The following is an 18,075-nucleotide window of genomic DNA, read 5'->3' on the forward strand; positions in this document are numbered from 1 at the left end:
TGACCTTGCGAGATAATATTGCGGCAGATATCAGCAATCTACTCTATAAAACTTGTTAAGCAACATCACTTTTACTAGGTTATCACCAATATTGCGCATTAGGTTCCGCGTTATTGGCATTTCAATAAATGTCATTTTGCAGGCCTATAGCGATTTCAGCTCCTCAGGCATAAAACGAAGCAGCAATGGAGCTAACACCTGTCAGCCACTTCAACAAAGCCTTCACCCACTCGCAGGTGACAAAGGAATGTGAACGATTTGCTGGCCCCCCTTTCCTTTCTAAGAAATTCGACACAGTTTGACCCCTACGTTTCTTTAGCCGGGAGCTCGTTCTCACTTTGCGCTTGGTCTTCCAGCTGACAACACGTGTTTATTTTCAGAGCGAAGACGTCTTCACGGCAGACACGATGGAGAAGAATTTGCGCAAGATCCTTGCTATTTCGTACAAGAAGCAGCAGCTAATGTCATCAAATCGCGGCAAAGTAAGCCTTCGTGTTAAGGTGTTTGTGAAGTGTATGGTCGATAAACTCGAAGCAATACTGGCGGCGCAGCAAGAGGAATATTCGGACAGCGATTCCTCTGACGACGGCATTGAGTCCGTTCTTGTTTGAAGATTGAGTTCCCCTTCCGGAGGGGAAATATGAATAACGCCAGCTTTGTCAGAAAGCGAAGCACACTGCCTTAGCAGCAGCCATGCGTGCATAAGTATTCTCAAGGTTCTTAGTTATTTCTCTACTGTTTTCGACAGAATATGTGACCAGTGCCCCTTTTCTGCCCATATGTTATTTTCAAGCCACCCTACTTGCGTCCTTCTTTATTTCTTCAGTGTTAATTTTCTTGTAATTTGACAAACGCCAGAAATATACGAGTCCGCTTTTGGAAACGTTGGCTGCATTGACATTACCAGTTCAACTACTCGATTTCCATGTCCGTGTTGCGTGGTTAATAGTTTTATTGTTTATTTCCTAAACGTGAGATACGCATGCGTATTTATTGTATTATTCTGTCGACAGTTTCTAGGAGCGTACGATTCAGGGCATACAGCCTTCGAAAATGGCTAGCGTGACGGTGACACGAATTTTTCTTTCATCATCAAAAAAACTGTATTAGCAGGTACATTCCGCTGAACAGCTGCATATGAAACCTATCCCAACGTTATAATTGCTCTGATGGCTCCCATAGGTCGCACTTGACCTTGCGAAATAATATTGCGGCAGATATCAGCAATCTACTCTATAAAAATTGTTAAGCAACATCACTTTTACTAGGTTATCACCAATATTGCGCATTAGGTTCCGCGTTATTGGCATTTCAATAAATGTCATTTTGCAGGCCTATAGCGATTTCAGCTCCTCAGGCATAAAACGAAGCAGCAATGGAGCTGGCACCTGTCAGCCACTTCAACAAAGCCTTCACCCACTCGGAGGCAACAAAGGAATGTGAACAATTTGCTGGCCCCCCTTTCCTTTCTAAGAAATTCGACACAGTTTGACCCCTATGTTTCTTTAGCAGGGAGCTCGTTCTCACTTTGCGCTTGGTCTGCCAGCTGACAACACGTGTTTATTTTCAGAGCGAAGACGTCTTCACGGCAGACACGATGGAGAAGAATTTGCGCAAGATCCTTGCTATTTCGTACAAGAAGCAGCAGCTAATGTCATCAAATCGTGGCAAAGTAAGCCTTCGTGTTAAGGTGTTTGTGAAGTGTATGGTCGAAAAACTCGAAGCAATACTGGCGGCGCAGCAAGAGGAATATTCGGACAGCGATTCCTCTGACGACGGCATTGAGTCCATTCTTGTTTGAAGATTGAGTTCCCCTTCCGGAGGGGAAATATGAATAACGCCAGCTTTGTCAGAAAGCGAAGCACACTGCCTTAGCAGCAGCCATGCGTGCATAAGTATTCTCAAGGTTCTTAGTTATTTCTCTACTGTTTTCGACAGAATATGTGACCAGTGCCCCTATTCTGCCCATATGTTATTTTCAAGCCACCCTACTTGCGTCCTTCTTTATTTCTTCAGTGTTAATTTCCTTGTAATTTGACAAACGCCAGAAATATACGAGTCCGCTTTTGGAAACGTTGGCTGCATTGACATTACCAGTTGAACTACTCGATTTCACGAGTTCCTTCTGCGCCTCGGACCTGTTCGAACGTCTCCGATCGAACTCACCAACCAACCTCCATGCCGCCCGTGTGCTGCACCTACGACCGCGCTTTCGAGCGTAGCCCTTTTTAGGGCTCCCAAGGGTGCACACGCAGTCGGAGGTACCTTCGTCCAGGGCTTCTTTCCACTGCACTGAGGATGTCCGTCTCCGACAACCCAGTGCAGGGGCCACGCGGCCCCACCTCAGCGCACTCGCCGGCGCTCAAACTGCTTCTTGCGGAAGCGAGACGGCAGTTTGGCGCCACCGCCGAGAACGAGGAGCAGCCCGTCGAGGCTGCAGCCCCATCCCCGAGGTTCCTACGCTCGGGAACCTGCAGGGACACTGCCCCAGTCGCAACACAGCGTCGTCGACGCGGCCGTGCTGCCCCGCACAACGACGACGACGGCGGAGACAACACCGGCAGCGAGAGCGACGACGACACCGCCAGCTCGCGCCGCTCTAGCAGCTGCCCGCCTTCCTGCTCCTACTCGTCAACCAGCGAGAGCAGCAGCGAGGACAGCCAGCTGACACTGGCCACGGACTCGGCGAGCAGCCGTTCCCCGTCGCCCAGCGCCCAAGAAGAAAGGGTCGGCGCCCCCGCTACTGCTGAACCAACTGAGGAAGCCGTGCCTAATCGTACGCCGCACGAGCCCCCGGAACCGGAAGGCGCCCACGCCGAGACCGAGGCGAGCGCGCGCGCGGCGGAGAGCGATGCTCCCGAGAGCGTCTCCACGGCGCATGCGCCACCCTGCGACGTCACGGCGCACACGCAAGGCGATGCCCCGCCTCCACCCGCGGACCCTCTCCTCCCCGGCGCGAAGCAGCCGGGTAGGAAAAAAAACAGCCGGCGTAAGCGCCGGAACGTGCGGCCGGTAACCATCACCACCGTCGCTAAAACCGGCGTACGTTCAAGCGCCCCTCCTGCGGCACAAGACACCGCATCGACCAGTGAAGGACGGGAAACCGTCCTTTACAGACCGCTCGAAAGGAAGGCCCATTTCCTTGCGGCATCACGCGATGCAATTGCCGCATTCCTGGCCGGTGTTTCGGGGACACATCGAGTCCGGCCGAACTTGCGACGGAACGTCGTGGCCGTCGACGCGCTGCCAGGCACGGACCTGTCTGCGCTGCTCGCCGTTCGGGTGATTTGCGACGTGCCCGTCAAGGCGAAGGCACTTATCGCCGACTCTTGCACGGGCACGCTCTTCAACGTGGACCCGGCGATCGATGGGCCTTCCATCCTTGAGGGTATCGAGAGCCGGGTGCCCGTACTCGCCGTCACCCGAAGCGGCGATGTCGCAACACTGCGATTCACAGGCAGAGACGTGCCGGAGGAGGTGCACCTGTTCAGGCAGCGCCGCATCGTGCGCCCGCAGCTACCGCGGCCGTTGCAGTGCGGTCGATGCGGCCTCTTCGGGCACGCCACAGCGACTTGCTCTCGCGACCCGCGCTGTCTCCAGTGCGCGGGGTCGCACGCGACGACCGCCTGTACCTCAAAGCGGACCCGATGCATCAACTGCCGAGGCCCGCACGAGTCGACAGAGCCACGCTGCCCCAACTGGCAGCTCGAGCGGCGGGTGGCGAGCATACTCGCGAGAACCGTTCCGCGCATCACGCGCAAACAAGCCCTGGTTCTCGCGAGGAGCAATGCCCCTGCCGCGCGGAATCAGCAGCCGGCCACCACCACAGCACAGCGCGCGCCCGAGCCACGATCATCGCCGTTGGTTCAGCCGGGCCGATCATTCCGTGACGTGCTGGCCGGCAACACAGCGCCGCAGCCAGCCGCCGAGAGCAGCTCTGCCCAGCCCCGCAGCACGACAACACCCGATGCACGTGACCTCGTCATAACGACGCTCGCGTCGGCATTGCGTGCACTTTTGGAATCGGTACCTGCCGACTCCCCAGCGCGCCACATGTGTGTGGCAGCACTGGAAATGCATGACGCCCTGATCCAGCATGGCTAGCACACCAGTGGGGCAACGGCCGCGCATTGTTCAATGGAATGTTCGTTCAATGCGCCGCCGACATCCAGAGCTGGCGGATGGGGCTCTTTCGGACGGATGCGACGTGCTTGCTTTGCAAGAAACCCACGTCCGCCCGGGAGAGCTCAATCTGCCGGGCTTCGTCAGCTACCACAGTGCTGCTGGCTGCGAACAGGCGTCATGCACGGCCATTCCGTGTACCGATTCCACTCATCCGGCTGGGCGATCTCGCGCGTCACTTTACGTACGCGCTGGGCTCCCTCAAGCCGTGGTGAGTGTGGACGATTTGCCGTGCACGGGCGTCGAGTGCGTGGCGGTGACCGTGCGAATCGGAACAACCGACACGTGCGTCGCGAGTGTTTACGCGTGCTGCGGCGGCCGCTGGGACAAGGAGATGGTCGTCCGGCTGTCACAGCGTGTGCGCGGAGACCTTGTGATGTGCGGTGACTTCAACTCGCACAACACTGCGTGGGGTTCGCGCCACACCGACAGCAGTGGCCGGGACCTACTTGACGCCATCCAGCAGGCGGGTCTGCTGATAGCCAACACAGGCGTTATCACCTTCGCCCGTCGTGGCTGCGAGGGAAGTGTGTTGGATCTCTCGCTAGTGTCGGAACGCTGCCATTACATCTGGCGCCGCAGCCCCGACATGCGAGGGTCCGACCACTACCCCATCCACCTCGAGCCCCGCCGTGCCGCCCACCTGCCGACGCGTGCGTACAGTGTTGTGAATTGGCCGCGATTCCGGGAACTGTGTGCTACTGTGCCAGTCTCGGAGGGCGGCATGTTTTTTCAACACATCGCGCAGTGCGCGCGTGCCGCGTCGACTCGCTGTGTCGTGCCGGCCGGGACGCCCGTTCCTGACATCAAACAGCTGAACCTCCGCGCTGCGCGTCGCAGAGCCGAGAGGCTAGCGCTGCGCTCGGGCCAGCGCGAGCATTGGACTGTGTACAACCGGCTGGATGCGGTATGCCGTCGCCACGCGAAGCAGCGCCGCAACGCCAGCTGGTCCAGCCTCTGCTCGTCGCTGGAACGGGCGAGCGTGCGATCGAGCCCGTGGCGAATCCTGGGGGCGATCCTGCGGCCCCGCCTTCCACGCTGCCCCGCCCTCTCCATCGCCGTGGCGCGCGGCATCACGAACGGTCGGCTGGCCGAGCTCCTCGCTGAGACGTTCTGCCCGCCGCCCACCGTCCGTCCACCAGCGCCGCACGTGCTGCAGCCGCAACCGCACCCAAGGCGCGAGCTGCTTGCCCCGGAGCGCTACTTCCCATCGGCCGGGATCCTCGAGGACATCAGGGCGCTGTGCGAGGCTGACTTCACTATCGGTGAGCTTCGCACAGTGCTCACATCGAGGAAGCGCCGCTCAGCACCAGGTTCCGATGGCGTCACATATCAGATGCTTAGGAACCTGGATGGTGACCAGCTCCTGCTACTGCTTGACGCATACAACCACGTCTGGCGGACCGGCAGCATCCCGGACGAGTGGAACGAGGCGGTGGTCGTCCCGCTGCTCAAGGCTGGCAAGGCAGCCAGCAATCCTGCCTCGTACCGGCCCGTTTCGCTCACCTCCGCTGCTGGCAAGGTGCTCGAGGCCATGGCGCTGCGGCGGCTCGAGTGGATCACGGCGGCGCTCGACACCTTTGCGGCGGAGCAGAGCGGCTTCCGGCGACTCCGGGCCACAGCAGACTGCCTTGCCGACGTGATCGCCACGCTGGAGACAGCGAAGCGTCGAGGCGAGGCAGGCTACCTCGTTCTCCTCGACGTCGAGAGCGCCTTCGACCGCCTGCCGCACGCCACCATCATGGACGCTCTCGATGCGCTCGGGGTGTGCGGACGAATGCGGGGCTACATTGCAGCATTCCTTGGCGGCCGGACGATGCGGGTGCGCGTTGGGGGAGCGCTCAGTCGGCCGCGTGCGGTTGTGACAGGAGTGCCACAGGGCAGTGTGCTTAGCCCATTCCTGTTCAACCTCGCGCTGGCACGCATCCCCGACTACATTCCCCAGTTCCCGGCGCACGAGGTTCGCGTCGCAGTGTACGCGGACGACATCGCGTTGTTCGCAATCGGCCCCACCAGCGTCGGCTATGCGGTGCGTGCTTGTGTGCAGCGCGCGCTGGACGGGGTCGACGCCTACATCAGCGGCATCGGCCTCACCCTCTCGGCAGCCAAGACGAAGGCGCTCATCGTGCACCCAAAGTACGATGGGCAGTACAGCACACCGCGCTTCACCCTCCATGGAGTGCTACTTCCGTGGGAGAAGCGGGTTCGCTACCTTGGCCTGGTCATCGACCGACGGTTGAACTGGTGTGCTGCAGTAGCTGCCCTGCGGAAAGGTGCTGCGCAGGTGGCGGGCGCCACGCGGTCCCTGCTCGCTCGTGGCCAGGGCTGCTCGCCGTCTCTTGCGCTACGCCTCTACAACTCCGTGGCCTCAGCGCGGATCTTGTACGCTCTGCCGCTGGCGGACCTGCAGCCAACGCAATGGAAGGTGATGGACGCGGATCACCGAGCCGTCATCCGCCAGTTCCTGTGCCTCCCGCGGTCTTCACAGAGCGGCGCCACTCTCGCCGAGGCGGGGGAGACACCCATCTCTCTCCGTGCCGAGGGGCGCGCCCTCAACCACGTGGAGCGCTTACATCGCTCGCGGCACGGCCAGCAGCTGATCAGCCGGCTGCACTCTCTCCCGAGCTCCGGCATGGGTCGCCGCGCCGCCCAGTTCGCCAGCCTGGTACGGGGTGGCGCCACGTGTGCGTGGCTTGCTCCGCCCCCGCATCGAGAGCGTCGTCTGCTCGTCCGCACGACCATCCCTGGCGTTCGAGGCAAACGCAATACAGCGCTCTGCGCCTTGCAACAAGAGACGGCTGCAGTCATCAGCGAGCAGCTGGCCGGCCGGGTGCTCGTCTTCACCGACGGCTCCGTCTTGCGGGACGGTGCTGCTGCTGCCGCGTGCGTAGCTCCTGAGATCCCCGCGCACAGTCAGTGCCACGTTTTGAACGCGGTCTCATCTACGCACGCGGAGCTGGCGGCCATCGACTTGGCGGCCGAGCTCATATACCAGCGGCGCATCCCTGCGGCGGCCATCCTGACGGACTCCCGCGCGGCACTACACATGCTGTCCAGAGCCGACCAGGGACCCCCGCTGATTCAGCGCCTCCTACACAAGATGCGTGGCGTTTGCGAGCAGGGATGCGACCTCGTTCTGCAGTGGGTGCCTGCCCACATCGGCATACACGGGAACGAGGAAGCAGACCGGCTCGCGAAGGAGGCCCACACGGCGTCGGTGCCTCGTTCGCTCGTGGTGACTCCCTTCGATGTCGCCCGTCACACCGTGGCTGGCATGTTGCGTGCGAGACACCCGGACGCACGTGTCGCCAGTGGCAAGCCGCCGAAGTTGCTGCCACGTACGGGCCTCCACCGACGAGACCGGGCACTGCTGCTGCGCCTCCGCATCGGCTGCCACCGCACCGCGGCAAGGATCCACCGCTTACAAGGTACGGGGAGCCCCTTTTGCCTGAAGTGTGCCGATGTGGAGGACTTGGAGCATGTACTGTTGCGGTGCCCCGAGTACTCGGTGCAGCGCGACGCGCTCACGAGCGCTTATCGACGCCTCGGACTGCCGTGCGACAGCACCGAGGCGCTTCTGTTTCCAACGGCGCATTCATCAGTGACCGGACGCGCCTTCGCGGCTCTGCTGGACTTCTTGGACGGCGCCGAACTGTACGAGCGGCTGTAGCTGCCGCGCCTTCCTGACGTACCTTACCGCTGGGCTATCACCTCTTTACTCTGTTCTCTTCACTACCCTTTTTGCCCCTTTCCCCTCACCCGTACAGCGCCGTGGAGGTGCCCTCGCACGAGAGGCAGTAACAGCGCTGTACTTATCTCTTCCTTTTTCCCCTTTTAAAACCACTCACACAACTACTCGATTTCCTTGTCCGTGTTGCGTGGTTAATAGTTTTATTTTTTATTTCCGAAACTGGAGATACGCATGCGTTTTTATTGTATTATTCTGTCGACAGTTTCTAGGAGCGTACGAGTTAGGGCATACAGCCTTCGAAAATGGCTAGTGTGACGGTGACACGAATTTTTCTTTCATCATCAAAAAAATTGTATTAGCAGGTACATTCCGCTGAACCGCTGCACATGAAACATATCCCAACGTTATAATTGCTGTGATAGCTCCCGTAGGTCGCACTTGACCTTGCGAGATAATATTGCGGCAGATATCAGCAATCTACTCTATAAAACTTGTTAAGCAACATCACTTTTACTAGGTTATCACCAATATTGCGCATTAGGTTCCGCGTTATTGGCATTTCAATAAATGTCATTTTGCAGGCCTATAGCGATTTCAGCTCCTCAGGCATAAAACGAAGCAGCAATGGAGCTGACACCTGTCAGCCACTTCAACAAAGCCTTCACCCACTCGCAGGTGACAAAGGAATGTGAACGATTTGCTGGCCCCCCTTTCCTTTCTAAGAAATTCGACACAGTTTGACCCCTACGTTTCTTTAGCCGGGAGCTCGTTCTCACTTTGCGCTTGGTCTTCCAGCTGACAACACGTGTTTATTTTCAGAGCGAAGACGTCTTCACGGCAGACACGATGGAGAAGAATTTGCGCAAGATCCTTGCTATTTCGTACAAGAAGCAGCAGCTAATGTCATCAAATCGCGGCAAAGTAAGCCTTCGTGTTAAGGTGTTTGTGAAGTGTATGGTCGATAAACTCGAAGCAATACTGGCGGCGCAGCAAGAGGAATATTCGGACAGCGATTCCTCTGACGACGGCATTGAGTCCGTTCTTGTTTGAAGATTGAGTTCCCCTTCCGGAGGGGATATATGAAAAGCGCCAGCTTTGTCAGAAAGCGAAGCACACTGCCTTAGCAGCAGCCATGCGTGCATAAGTATTCTCAAGGTTCTTAGTTATTTCTCTACTGTTTTCGACAGAATATGTGACCAGTGCCCCTTTTCTGCCCATATGTTATTTTCAAGCCACCCTACTTGCGTCCTTCTTCATTTCTTCACTATTAATTTCCTTCTACTTTGACAAACGCCAGAAATATACGAGTCCGCTTTTGGAAACGTTGGCTGCATTGACATTACCAGTTGAACTACTCGATTTCCTTGTCCGTGTTGCGTGGTTAATAGTTTTATTTTTTATTTCCGAAACTGGAGATACGCATGCGTTTTTATTGTATTATTCTGTCGACAGTTTCTAGGAGCGTACGAGTTAGGGCATACAGCCTTCGAAAATGGCTAGTGTGACGGTGACACGAATTTTTCTTTCATCATCAAAAAAATTGTATTAGCAGGTACATTCCGCTGAACCGCTGCACATGAAACATATCCCAACGTTATAATTGCTGTGATAGCTCCCGTAGGTCGCACTTGACCTTGCGAGATAATATTGCGGCAGATATCAGCAATCTACTCTATAAAACTTGTTAAGCAACATCACTTTTACTAGGTTATCACCAATATTGCGCATTAGGTTCCGCGTTATTGGCATTTCAATAAATGTCATTTTGCAGGCCTATAGCGATTTCAGCTCCTCGGGCATAAAACGAAGCAGCAATGGAGCTGACACCTGTCAGCCACTTCAACAAAGCCTTCACCCACTCGCAGGTAACAAAGGAATGTGAACGATTTGCTGGCCCCCCTTTCCTTTCTAAGAAATTCGACACAGTTTGACCCCTACGTTTTTTTAGTGGGGAGCTCGTTCTCACTTTGTGCTTGGTCTGCCAGCTGACAACACGTGTTTATTTTCAGAGCGAAGACGTCTTCAGGGCAGACACGATGGAGAAGAATTCGCGCAAGATCCTAGCTATTTCGTACAAGAAGCAGCAGCTAATGTCATCAAATCGTGGCAAAGTATGCCTTCGTGTTAAGGTGTTTGTGAAGTGTATGGTCGATAAACTCGAAGCAATACTGGCGGCGCAGCAAGAGGAATATTCGGACAGCGATTCCTCTGACGACGGCATTGAGTCCGTTCTTGTTTGAAGATTGAGTTCCCCTTCCGGAGGGGAAATATGAATAACGCCAGCTTTGTCAGAAAGCGAAGCACACTGCCTTAGCAGCAGCCATGCGTGCATAAGTATTCTCAAGGTTCTTAGTTATTTCTCTACTGTTTTCGACAGAATATGTGACCAGTGCCCCTATTCTGCCCATATGTTATTTTCAAGGCACCCTACTTGCGTCCTTCTTTATTTCTTCAGTGTTAATTTTCTTGTAATTTGACAAACGCCAGAAATATACGAGTCCGCTTTTGGAAACGTTGGCTGCATTGACATTACCAGTTCAACTACTCGATTTCCATGTCCGTGTTGCGTGGTTAATAGTTTTATTGTTTATTTCCTAAACGTGAGATACGCATGCGTATTTATTGTATTATTCTGTCGACAGTTTCTAGGAGCGTACGATTCAGGGCATACAGCCTTCGAAAATGGCTAGTGTGACGGTGACACGAATTTTTCTTTCATCATCAAAAAAATTGTATTAGCAGGCACATTCCGCTGAACCGCTGCATATGAAACCTATCCCAACGTTATAATTGCTGTGACAGCTCCCGTAGGTCGCACTTGACCTTGCGAGATAATATTGCGGCAGATATCAGCAATCTACTCTATAGAAATTGTTAAGCAACATCACTTTTACTAGGTTATCACCAATATTGCGCATTAGGTTCCGCGTTATTGGCATTTCAATAAATGTCATTTTGCAGGCCTATAGCGATTTCAGCTCCTCAGGCATAAAACGAAGCAGCAATGGAGCTGACACCTGTCAGCCACTTCAACAAAGCCTTCACCCACTCGCAGGCAACAAAGGAATGTGAACGATTTGCTGGCCCCCCTTTCCTTTCTAAGAAATTCGACACAGTTTGATCCCAACTTTTCTTTAGCGGGGAGCTCGTTCTCACTTTGCGCTTGGTCTGCCAGCTGACAACACGTGTTTATTTTCAGAGCGAAGACGTCTTCACGGCAGACACGATGGAGAAGAATTTGCGCAAGATCCTTGCTATTTCGTACAAGAAGCAGCAGCTAATGTCATCAAATCGTGGCAAAGTAAGCCTTCGTGTTAAGGTGTTTGTGAAGTGTATGGTCGATAAACTCGAAGCAATACTGGCGGCGCAGCAAGAGGAATATTCGGACAGCGATTCCTCTGACGACGGCATTGAGTCCGTTCTTGTTTGAAGATTGAGTTCCCCTTCCGGAGGGGATATATGAAAAGCGCCAGCTTTGTCAGAAAGCGAAGCACACTGCCTTAGCAGCAGCCATGCGTGCATAAGTATTCTCAAGGTTCTTAGTTATTTCTCTACTGTTTTCGACAGAATATGTGACCAGTGCCCCTTTTCTGCCCATATGTTATTTTCAAGCCACCCTACTTGCGTCCTTCTTCATTTCTTCACTATTAATTTCCTTCTACTTTGACAAACGCCAGAAATATACGAGTCCGCTTTTGGAAACGTTGGCTGCATTGACATTACCAGTTGAACTACTCGATTTCCTTGTCCGTGTTGCGTGGTTAATAGTTTTATTTTTTATTTCCGAAACTGGAGATACGCATGCGTTTTTATTGTATTATTCTGTCGACAGTTTCTAGGAGCGTACGAGTTAGGGCATACAGCCTTCGAAAATGGCTAGTGTGACGGTGACACGAATTTTTCTTTCATCATCAAAAAAATTGTATTAGCAGGTACATTCCGCTGAACCGCTGCACATGAAACATATCCCAACGTTATAATTGCTGTGATAGCTCCCGTAGGTCGCACTTGACCTTGCGAGATAATATTGCGGCAGATATCAGCAATCTACTCTATAAAACTTGTTAAGCAACATCACTTTTACTAGGTTATCACCAATATTGCGCATTAGGTTCCGCGTTATTGGCATTTCAATAAATGTCATTTTGCAGGCCTATAGCGATTTCAGCTCCTCGGGCATAAAACGAAGCAGCAATGGAGCTGACACCTGTCAGCCACTTCAACAAAGCCTTCACCCACTCGCAGGTAACAAAGGAATGTGAACGATTTGCTGGCCCCCCTTTCCTTTCTAAGAAATTCGACACAGTTTGACCCCTACGTTTTTTTAGTGGGGAGCTCGTTCTCACTTTGTGCTTGGTCTGCCAGCTGACAACACGTGTTTATTTTCAGAGCGAAGACGTCTTCAGGGCAGACACGATGGAGAAGAATTCGCGCAAGATCCTAGCTATTTCGTACAAGAAGCAGCAGCTAATGTCATCAAATCGTGGCAAAGTATGCCTTCGTGTTAAGGTGTTTGTGAAGTGTATGGTCGATAAACTCGAAGCAATACTGGCGGCGCAGCAAGAGGAATATTCGGACAGCGATTCCTCTGACGACGGCATTGAGTCCGTTCTTGTTTGAAGATTGAGTTCCCCTTCCGGAGGGGAAATATGAATAACGCCAGCTTTGTCAGAAAGCGAAGCACACTGCCTTAGCAGCAGCCATGCGTGCATAAGTATTCTCAAGGTTCTTAGTTATTTCTCTACTGTTTTCGACAGAATATGTGACCAGTGCCCCTATTCTGCCCATATGTTATTTTCAAGGCACCCTACTTGCGTCCTTCTTTATTTCTTCAGTGTTAATTTTCTTGTAATTTGACAAACGCCAGAAATATACGAGTCCGCTTTTGGAAACGTTGGCTGCATTGACATTACCAGTTCAACTACTCGATTTCCATGTCCGTGTTGCGTGGTTAATAGTTTTATTGTTTATTTCCTAAACGTGAGATACGCATGCGTATTTATTGTATTATTCTGTCGACAGTTTCTAGGAGCGTACGATTCAGGGCATACAGCCTTCGAAAATGGCTAGTGTGACGGTGACACGAATTTTTCTTTCATCATCAAAAAAATTGTATTAGCAGGCACATTCCGCTGAACCGCTGCATATGAAACCTATCCCAACGTTATAATTGCTGTGACAGCTCCCGTAGGTCGCACTTGACCTTGCGAGATAATATTGCGGCAGATATCAGCAATCTACTCTATAGAAATTGTTAAGCAACATCACTTTTACTAGGTTATCACCAATATTGCGCATTAGGTTCCGCGTTATTGGCATTTCAATAAATGTCATTTTGCAGGCCTATAGCGATTTCAGCTCCTCAGGCATAAAACGAAGCAGCAATGGAGCTGACACCTGTCAGCCACTTCAACAAAGCCTTCACCCACTCGCAGGCAACAAAGGAATGTGAACGATTTGCTGGCCCCCCTTTCCTTTCTAAGAAATTCGACACAGTTTGACCCCTACGTTTCTTTAGCAGGGAGCTCGTTCTCACTTTGCCCTTGGTCTGCCAGCTGACAACACGTGTTTATTTTCAGAGCGAAGACGTCTTCACGGCAGACACGATGGAGAAGAATTTGCGTAAGACCCTTGCTATTTCGTACAAGAAGCAGCAGCTAATGTCATCAAATCGTGGCAAAGTAAGCCTTCGTGTTAAGGTGTTTGTGAAGTGTATGGTCGATAAACTCGAAGCAATACTGGCGGCGCAGCAAGAGGAATATTCGGACAGCGATTCCTCTGACGACGGCATTGAGTCCGTTCTTGTTTGAAGATTGAGTTCCCCTTCCGGAGGGGATATATGAAAAGCGCCAGCTTTGTCAGAAAGCGAAGCACACTGCCTTAGCAGCAGCCATGCGTGCATAAGTATTCTCAAGGTTCTTAGTTATTTCTCTACTGTTTTCGACAGAATATGTGACCAGTGCCCCTTTTCTGCCCATATGTTATTTTCAAGCCACCCTACTTGCGTCCTTCTTCATTTCTTCACTATTAATTTCCTTCTACTTTGACAAACGCCAGAAATATACGAGTCCGCTTTTGGAAACGTTGGCTGCATTGACATTACCAGTTGAACTACTCGATTTCCTTGTCCGTGTTGCGTGGTTAATAGTTTTATTTTTTATTTCCGAAACTGGAGATACGCATGCGTTTTTATTGTATTATTCTGTCGACAGTTTCTAGGAGCGTACGAGTTAGGGCATACAGCCTTCGAAAATGGCTAGTGTGACGGTGACACGAATTTTTCTTTCATCATCAAAAAAATTGTATTAGCAGGTACATTCCGCTGAACCGCTGCACATGAAACATATCCCAACGTTATAATTGCTGTGATAGCTCCCGTAGGTCGCACTTGACCTTGCGAGATAATATTGCGGCAGATATCAGCAATCTACTCTATAAAACTTGTTAAGCAACATCACTTTTACTAGGTTATCACCAATATTGCGCATTAGGTTCCGCGTTATTGGCATTTCAATAAATGTCATTTTGCAGGCCTATAGCGATTTCAGCTCCTCGGGCATAAAACGAAGCAGCAATGGAGCTGACACCTGTCAGCCACTTCAACAAAGCCTTCACCCACTCGCAGGTAACAAAGGAATGTGAACGATTTGCTGGCCCCCCTTTCCTTTCTAAGAAATTCGGCACAGTTTGACCCCTACGTTTTTTTAGTGGGGAGCTCGTTCTCACTTTGTGCTTGGTCTGCCAGCTGACAACACGTGTTTATTTTCAGAGCGAAGACGTCTTCAGGGCAGACACGATGGAGAAGAATTCGCGCAAGATCCTAGCTATTTCGTACAAGAAGCAGCAGCTAATGTCATCAAATCGTGGCAAAGTATGCCTTCGTGTTAAGGTGTTTGTGAAGTGTATGGTCGATAAACTCGAAGCAATACTGGCGGCGCAGCAAGAGGAATATTCGGACAGCGATTCCTCTGACGACGGCATTGAGTCCGTTCTTGTTTGAAGATTGAGTTCCCCTTCCGGAGGGGAAATATGAATAACGCCAGCTTTGTCAGAAAGCGAAGCACACTGCCTTAGCAGCAGCCATGCGTGCATAAGTATTCTCAAGGTTCTTAGTTATTTCTCTACTGTTTTCGACAGAATATGTGACCAGTGCCCCTATTCTGCCCATATGTTATTTTCAAGGCACCCTACTTGCGTCCTTCTTTATTTCTTCAGTGTTAATTTTCTTGTAATTTGACAAACGCCAGAAATATACGAGTCCGCTTTTGGAAACGTTGGCTGCATTGACATTACCAGTTCAACTACTCGATTTCCATGTCCGTGTTGCGTGGTTAATAGTTTTATTGTTTATTTCCTAAACGTGAGATACGCATGCGTATTTATTGTATTATTCTGTCGACAGTTTCTAGGAGCGTACGATTCAGGGCATACAGCCTTCGAAAATGGCTAGTGTGACGGTGACACGAATTTTTCTTTCATCATCAAAAAAATTGTATTAGCAGGCACATTCCGCTGAACCGCTGCATATGAAACCTATCCCAACGTTATAATTGCTGTGACAGCTCCCGTAGGTCGCACTTGACCTTGCGAGATAATATTGCGGCAGATATCAGCAATCTACTCTATAGAAATTGTTAAGCAACATCACTTTTACTAGGTTATCACCAATATTGCGCATTAGGTTCCGCGTTATTGGCATTTCAATAAATGTCATTTTGCAGGCCTATAGCTATTTCAGCTCCTCAGGCATAAAACGAAGCAGCAATGGAGCTGACACCTGTCAGCCACTTCAACAAAGCCTTCACCCACTCGCAGGCAACAAAGGAATGTGAACGATTTGCTGGCCCCCCTTTCCTTTCTAAGAAATTCGACACAGTTTGACCCCAACTTTTCTTTAGCGGGGAGCTCGTTCTCACTTTGCGCTTGGTCTGCCAGCTGACAACACGTGTTTATTTTCAGAGCGAAGACGTCTTCACGGCAGACACGATGGAGAAGAATTTGCGCAAGATCCTTGCTATTTCGTACAAGAAGCAGCAGCTAATGTCATCAAATCGTGGCAAAGTAAGCCTTCGTGTTAAGGTGTTTGTGAAGTGTATGGTCGAAAAACTCGAAGCAATACTGGCGGCGCAGCAAGAGGAATATTCGGACAGCGATTCCTCTGACGACGGCATTGAGTCCATTCTTGTTTGAAGATTGAGTTCCCCTTCCGGAGGGGAAATATGAATAACGCCAGCTTTGTCAGAAAGCGAAGCACACTGCCTTAGCAGCAGCCATGCGTGCATAAGTATTCTCAAGGTTCTTAGTTATTTCTCTACTGTTTTCGACAGAATATGTGACCAGTGCCCCTATTCTGCCCATATGTTATTTTCAAGCCACCCTACTTGCGTCCTTCTTTATTTCTTCACTATTAATTTCCTTCTACTTTGACAAACTCCAGAAATATACGAGTCCGCTTTTGGAAACGTTGGCTGCATTGACATTACCAGTTGAACTACTCGATTTCCTTGTCCGTGTTGCGTGGTTAATAGTTTTATTTTTTATTTCCGAAACTGGAGATACGCATGCGTTTTTATTGTATTATTCTGTCGACAGTTTCTAGGAGCGTACGAGTTAGGGCATACAGCCTTCGAAAATGGCTAGTGTGACGGTGACATTATTTTTCTTTCATCATCAAAAAAATGTATTAGCAGGTACATTCCGCTGAACTGCTGCATATGAAACCTATCCCAACGTTATAATTGCTCTGATGGCTCCCATAGGTCGCACTTGACCTTGCGAGATAATATTGCGGCAGATATCAGCAATCTAATCTATAAAAATAGTTAAGCAACATCACTTTTAATAGATTATCACCAATATTGCGCATTAGATTCCGCGTTATTGGCATTTCAATAAATGTCATTTTGCAGACCTATAGCGATTTCAGCTCCTCAGGCATAAAACGAAGCAGCAATGCAGCTGACACCTGTCAGCCACTTCAACAAAGCCTTCACCCACTCGCAGGCAACAAAGGAATGTGAACGATTTGCTGGCCCCCCTTTCCTTTCTAAGAAATTCGACACAGTTTGATCCCTACGTTTCTTTAGAGGGGAGCTCGTTCTCACTTTGCCCTTGGTCTGCCAGCTGACAACACGTGTTTATTTTCAGAGCGAAGACGTCTTCACGGCAGACACGATGGAGAAGAATTTGCGCAAGATCCTTTCTATTTCGTACAAGAAGCAGCAGCTAATGTCATCAAATCGCGGCAAAGTAAGCCTTCGTGTTAGGGTGTTTGTGAAGTGTATGGTCGATAAACTCGAAGCAATACTGGCGGCGCAGCAAGAGGAATATTCGGACAGCGATTCCTCTGACGACGGCATTGAGTCCGTTCTTGTTTGAAGATTGAGTTCCCCTTCCGGAGGGGAAATATGAATAACGCCAGCTTTGTCAGAAAGCGAAGCACACTGCCTTAGCAGCGGCCATGCGTGCATAAGTATTCTCAAGGTTCTTAGTTATTTCTCTCCTGTTTTCGACAGAATATGTGACCAGTGCCCCTATTCTGCCCATATGTTATTTTCAAGCCACCCTACTTGCGTCCTTCTTTATTTCTTCACTATTAATTTCCTTCTACTTTGACAAACGCCAGAAATATACGAGTCCGCTTTTGGAAACGTTGGCTGCATTGACATTACCAGTTGAACTACTCGATTTCCTTGGCCGTGTTGCGTGGTTAATATTTTTATTTTTTATTTCCGAAACTGGAGATACGCATGCGTTTTTATTGTATTATTCTGTCGACAGTTTCTAGGAGCGTACGAGTTAGGGCATACAGCCTTCGAAAATGGCTAGTGTGACGGTGACACGAATTTTTCTTTCATCATCAAAAAAATTGTATTAGCAGGTACATTCCGCTGAACCGCTGCATATGAAACCTATCCCAACGTTAGAATTGCTGTGATAGCTCCCGTAGGTCGCACTTGACCTTGCGAGATAATATTGCAGCAGATATCAGCAATCTACTCTATAAAAATTGTTAAGCAACATCACTTTTACTAGGTTATCACCAATATTGCGCATTAGGTTCCGCGTTATTGGCATTTCAATAAATGTCATTTTGCAGGCCCATAGCGATTTCAGCTCCTCAGGCATAAAACGAAGCAGCAATGGAGCTGACACCTGTCAGCCACTTCAACAAAGCCTTCACCCACTCGCAGGCACCAAAG

General features: G+C 50.9%; 1 protein-coding gene across 1 annotated transcript; it reads left to right on the top strand.

Moving 5' to 3' along the window:
• Positions 1 to 2,298: 2,298 nt before the first annotated feature.
• LOC139057778 (DNA translocase FtsK 1-like) lies at positions 2,299 to 4,104 on the top strand. The gene has a single exon (XM_070536535.1). The coding sequence runs from the start codon at positions 2,299 to 2,301 to the stop codon at positions 4,102 to 4,104; it is 1,806 nt and encodes a 601-aa protein (XP_070392636.1).
• Positions 4,105 to 18,075: the final 13,971 nt, after the last annotated feature.

Source organism: Dermacentor albipictus, chromosome 3 (genome assembly GCF_038994185.2).
Source record: "Dermacentor albipictus isolate Rhodes 1998 colony chromosome 3, USDA_Dalb.pri_finalv2, whole genome shotgun sequence".
In the NCBI taxonomy this organism is placed as follows: domain Eukaryota; kingdom Metazoa; phylum Arthropoda; class Arachnida; order Ixodida; family Ixodidae; genus Dermacentor; species Dermacentor albipictus.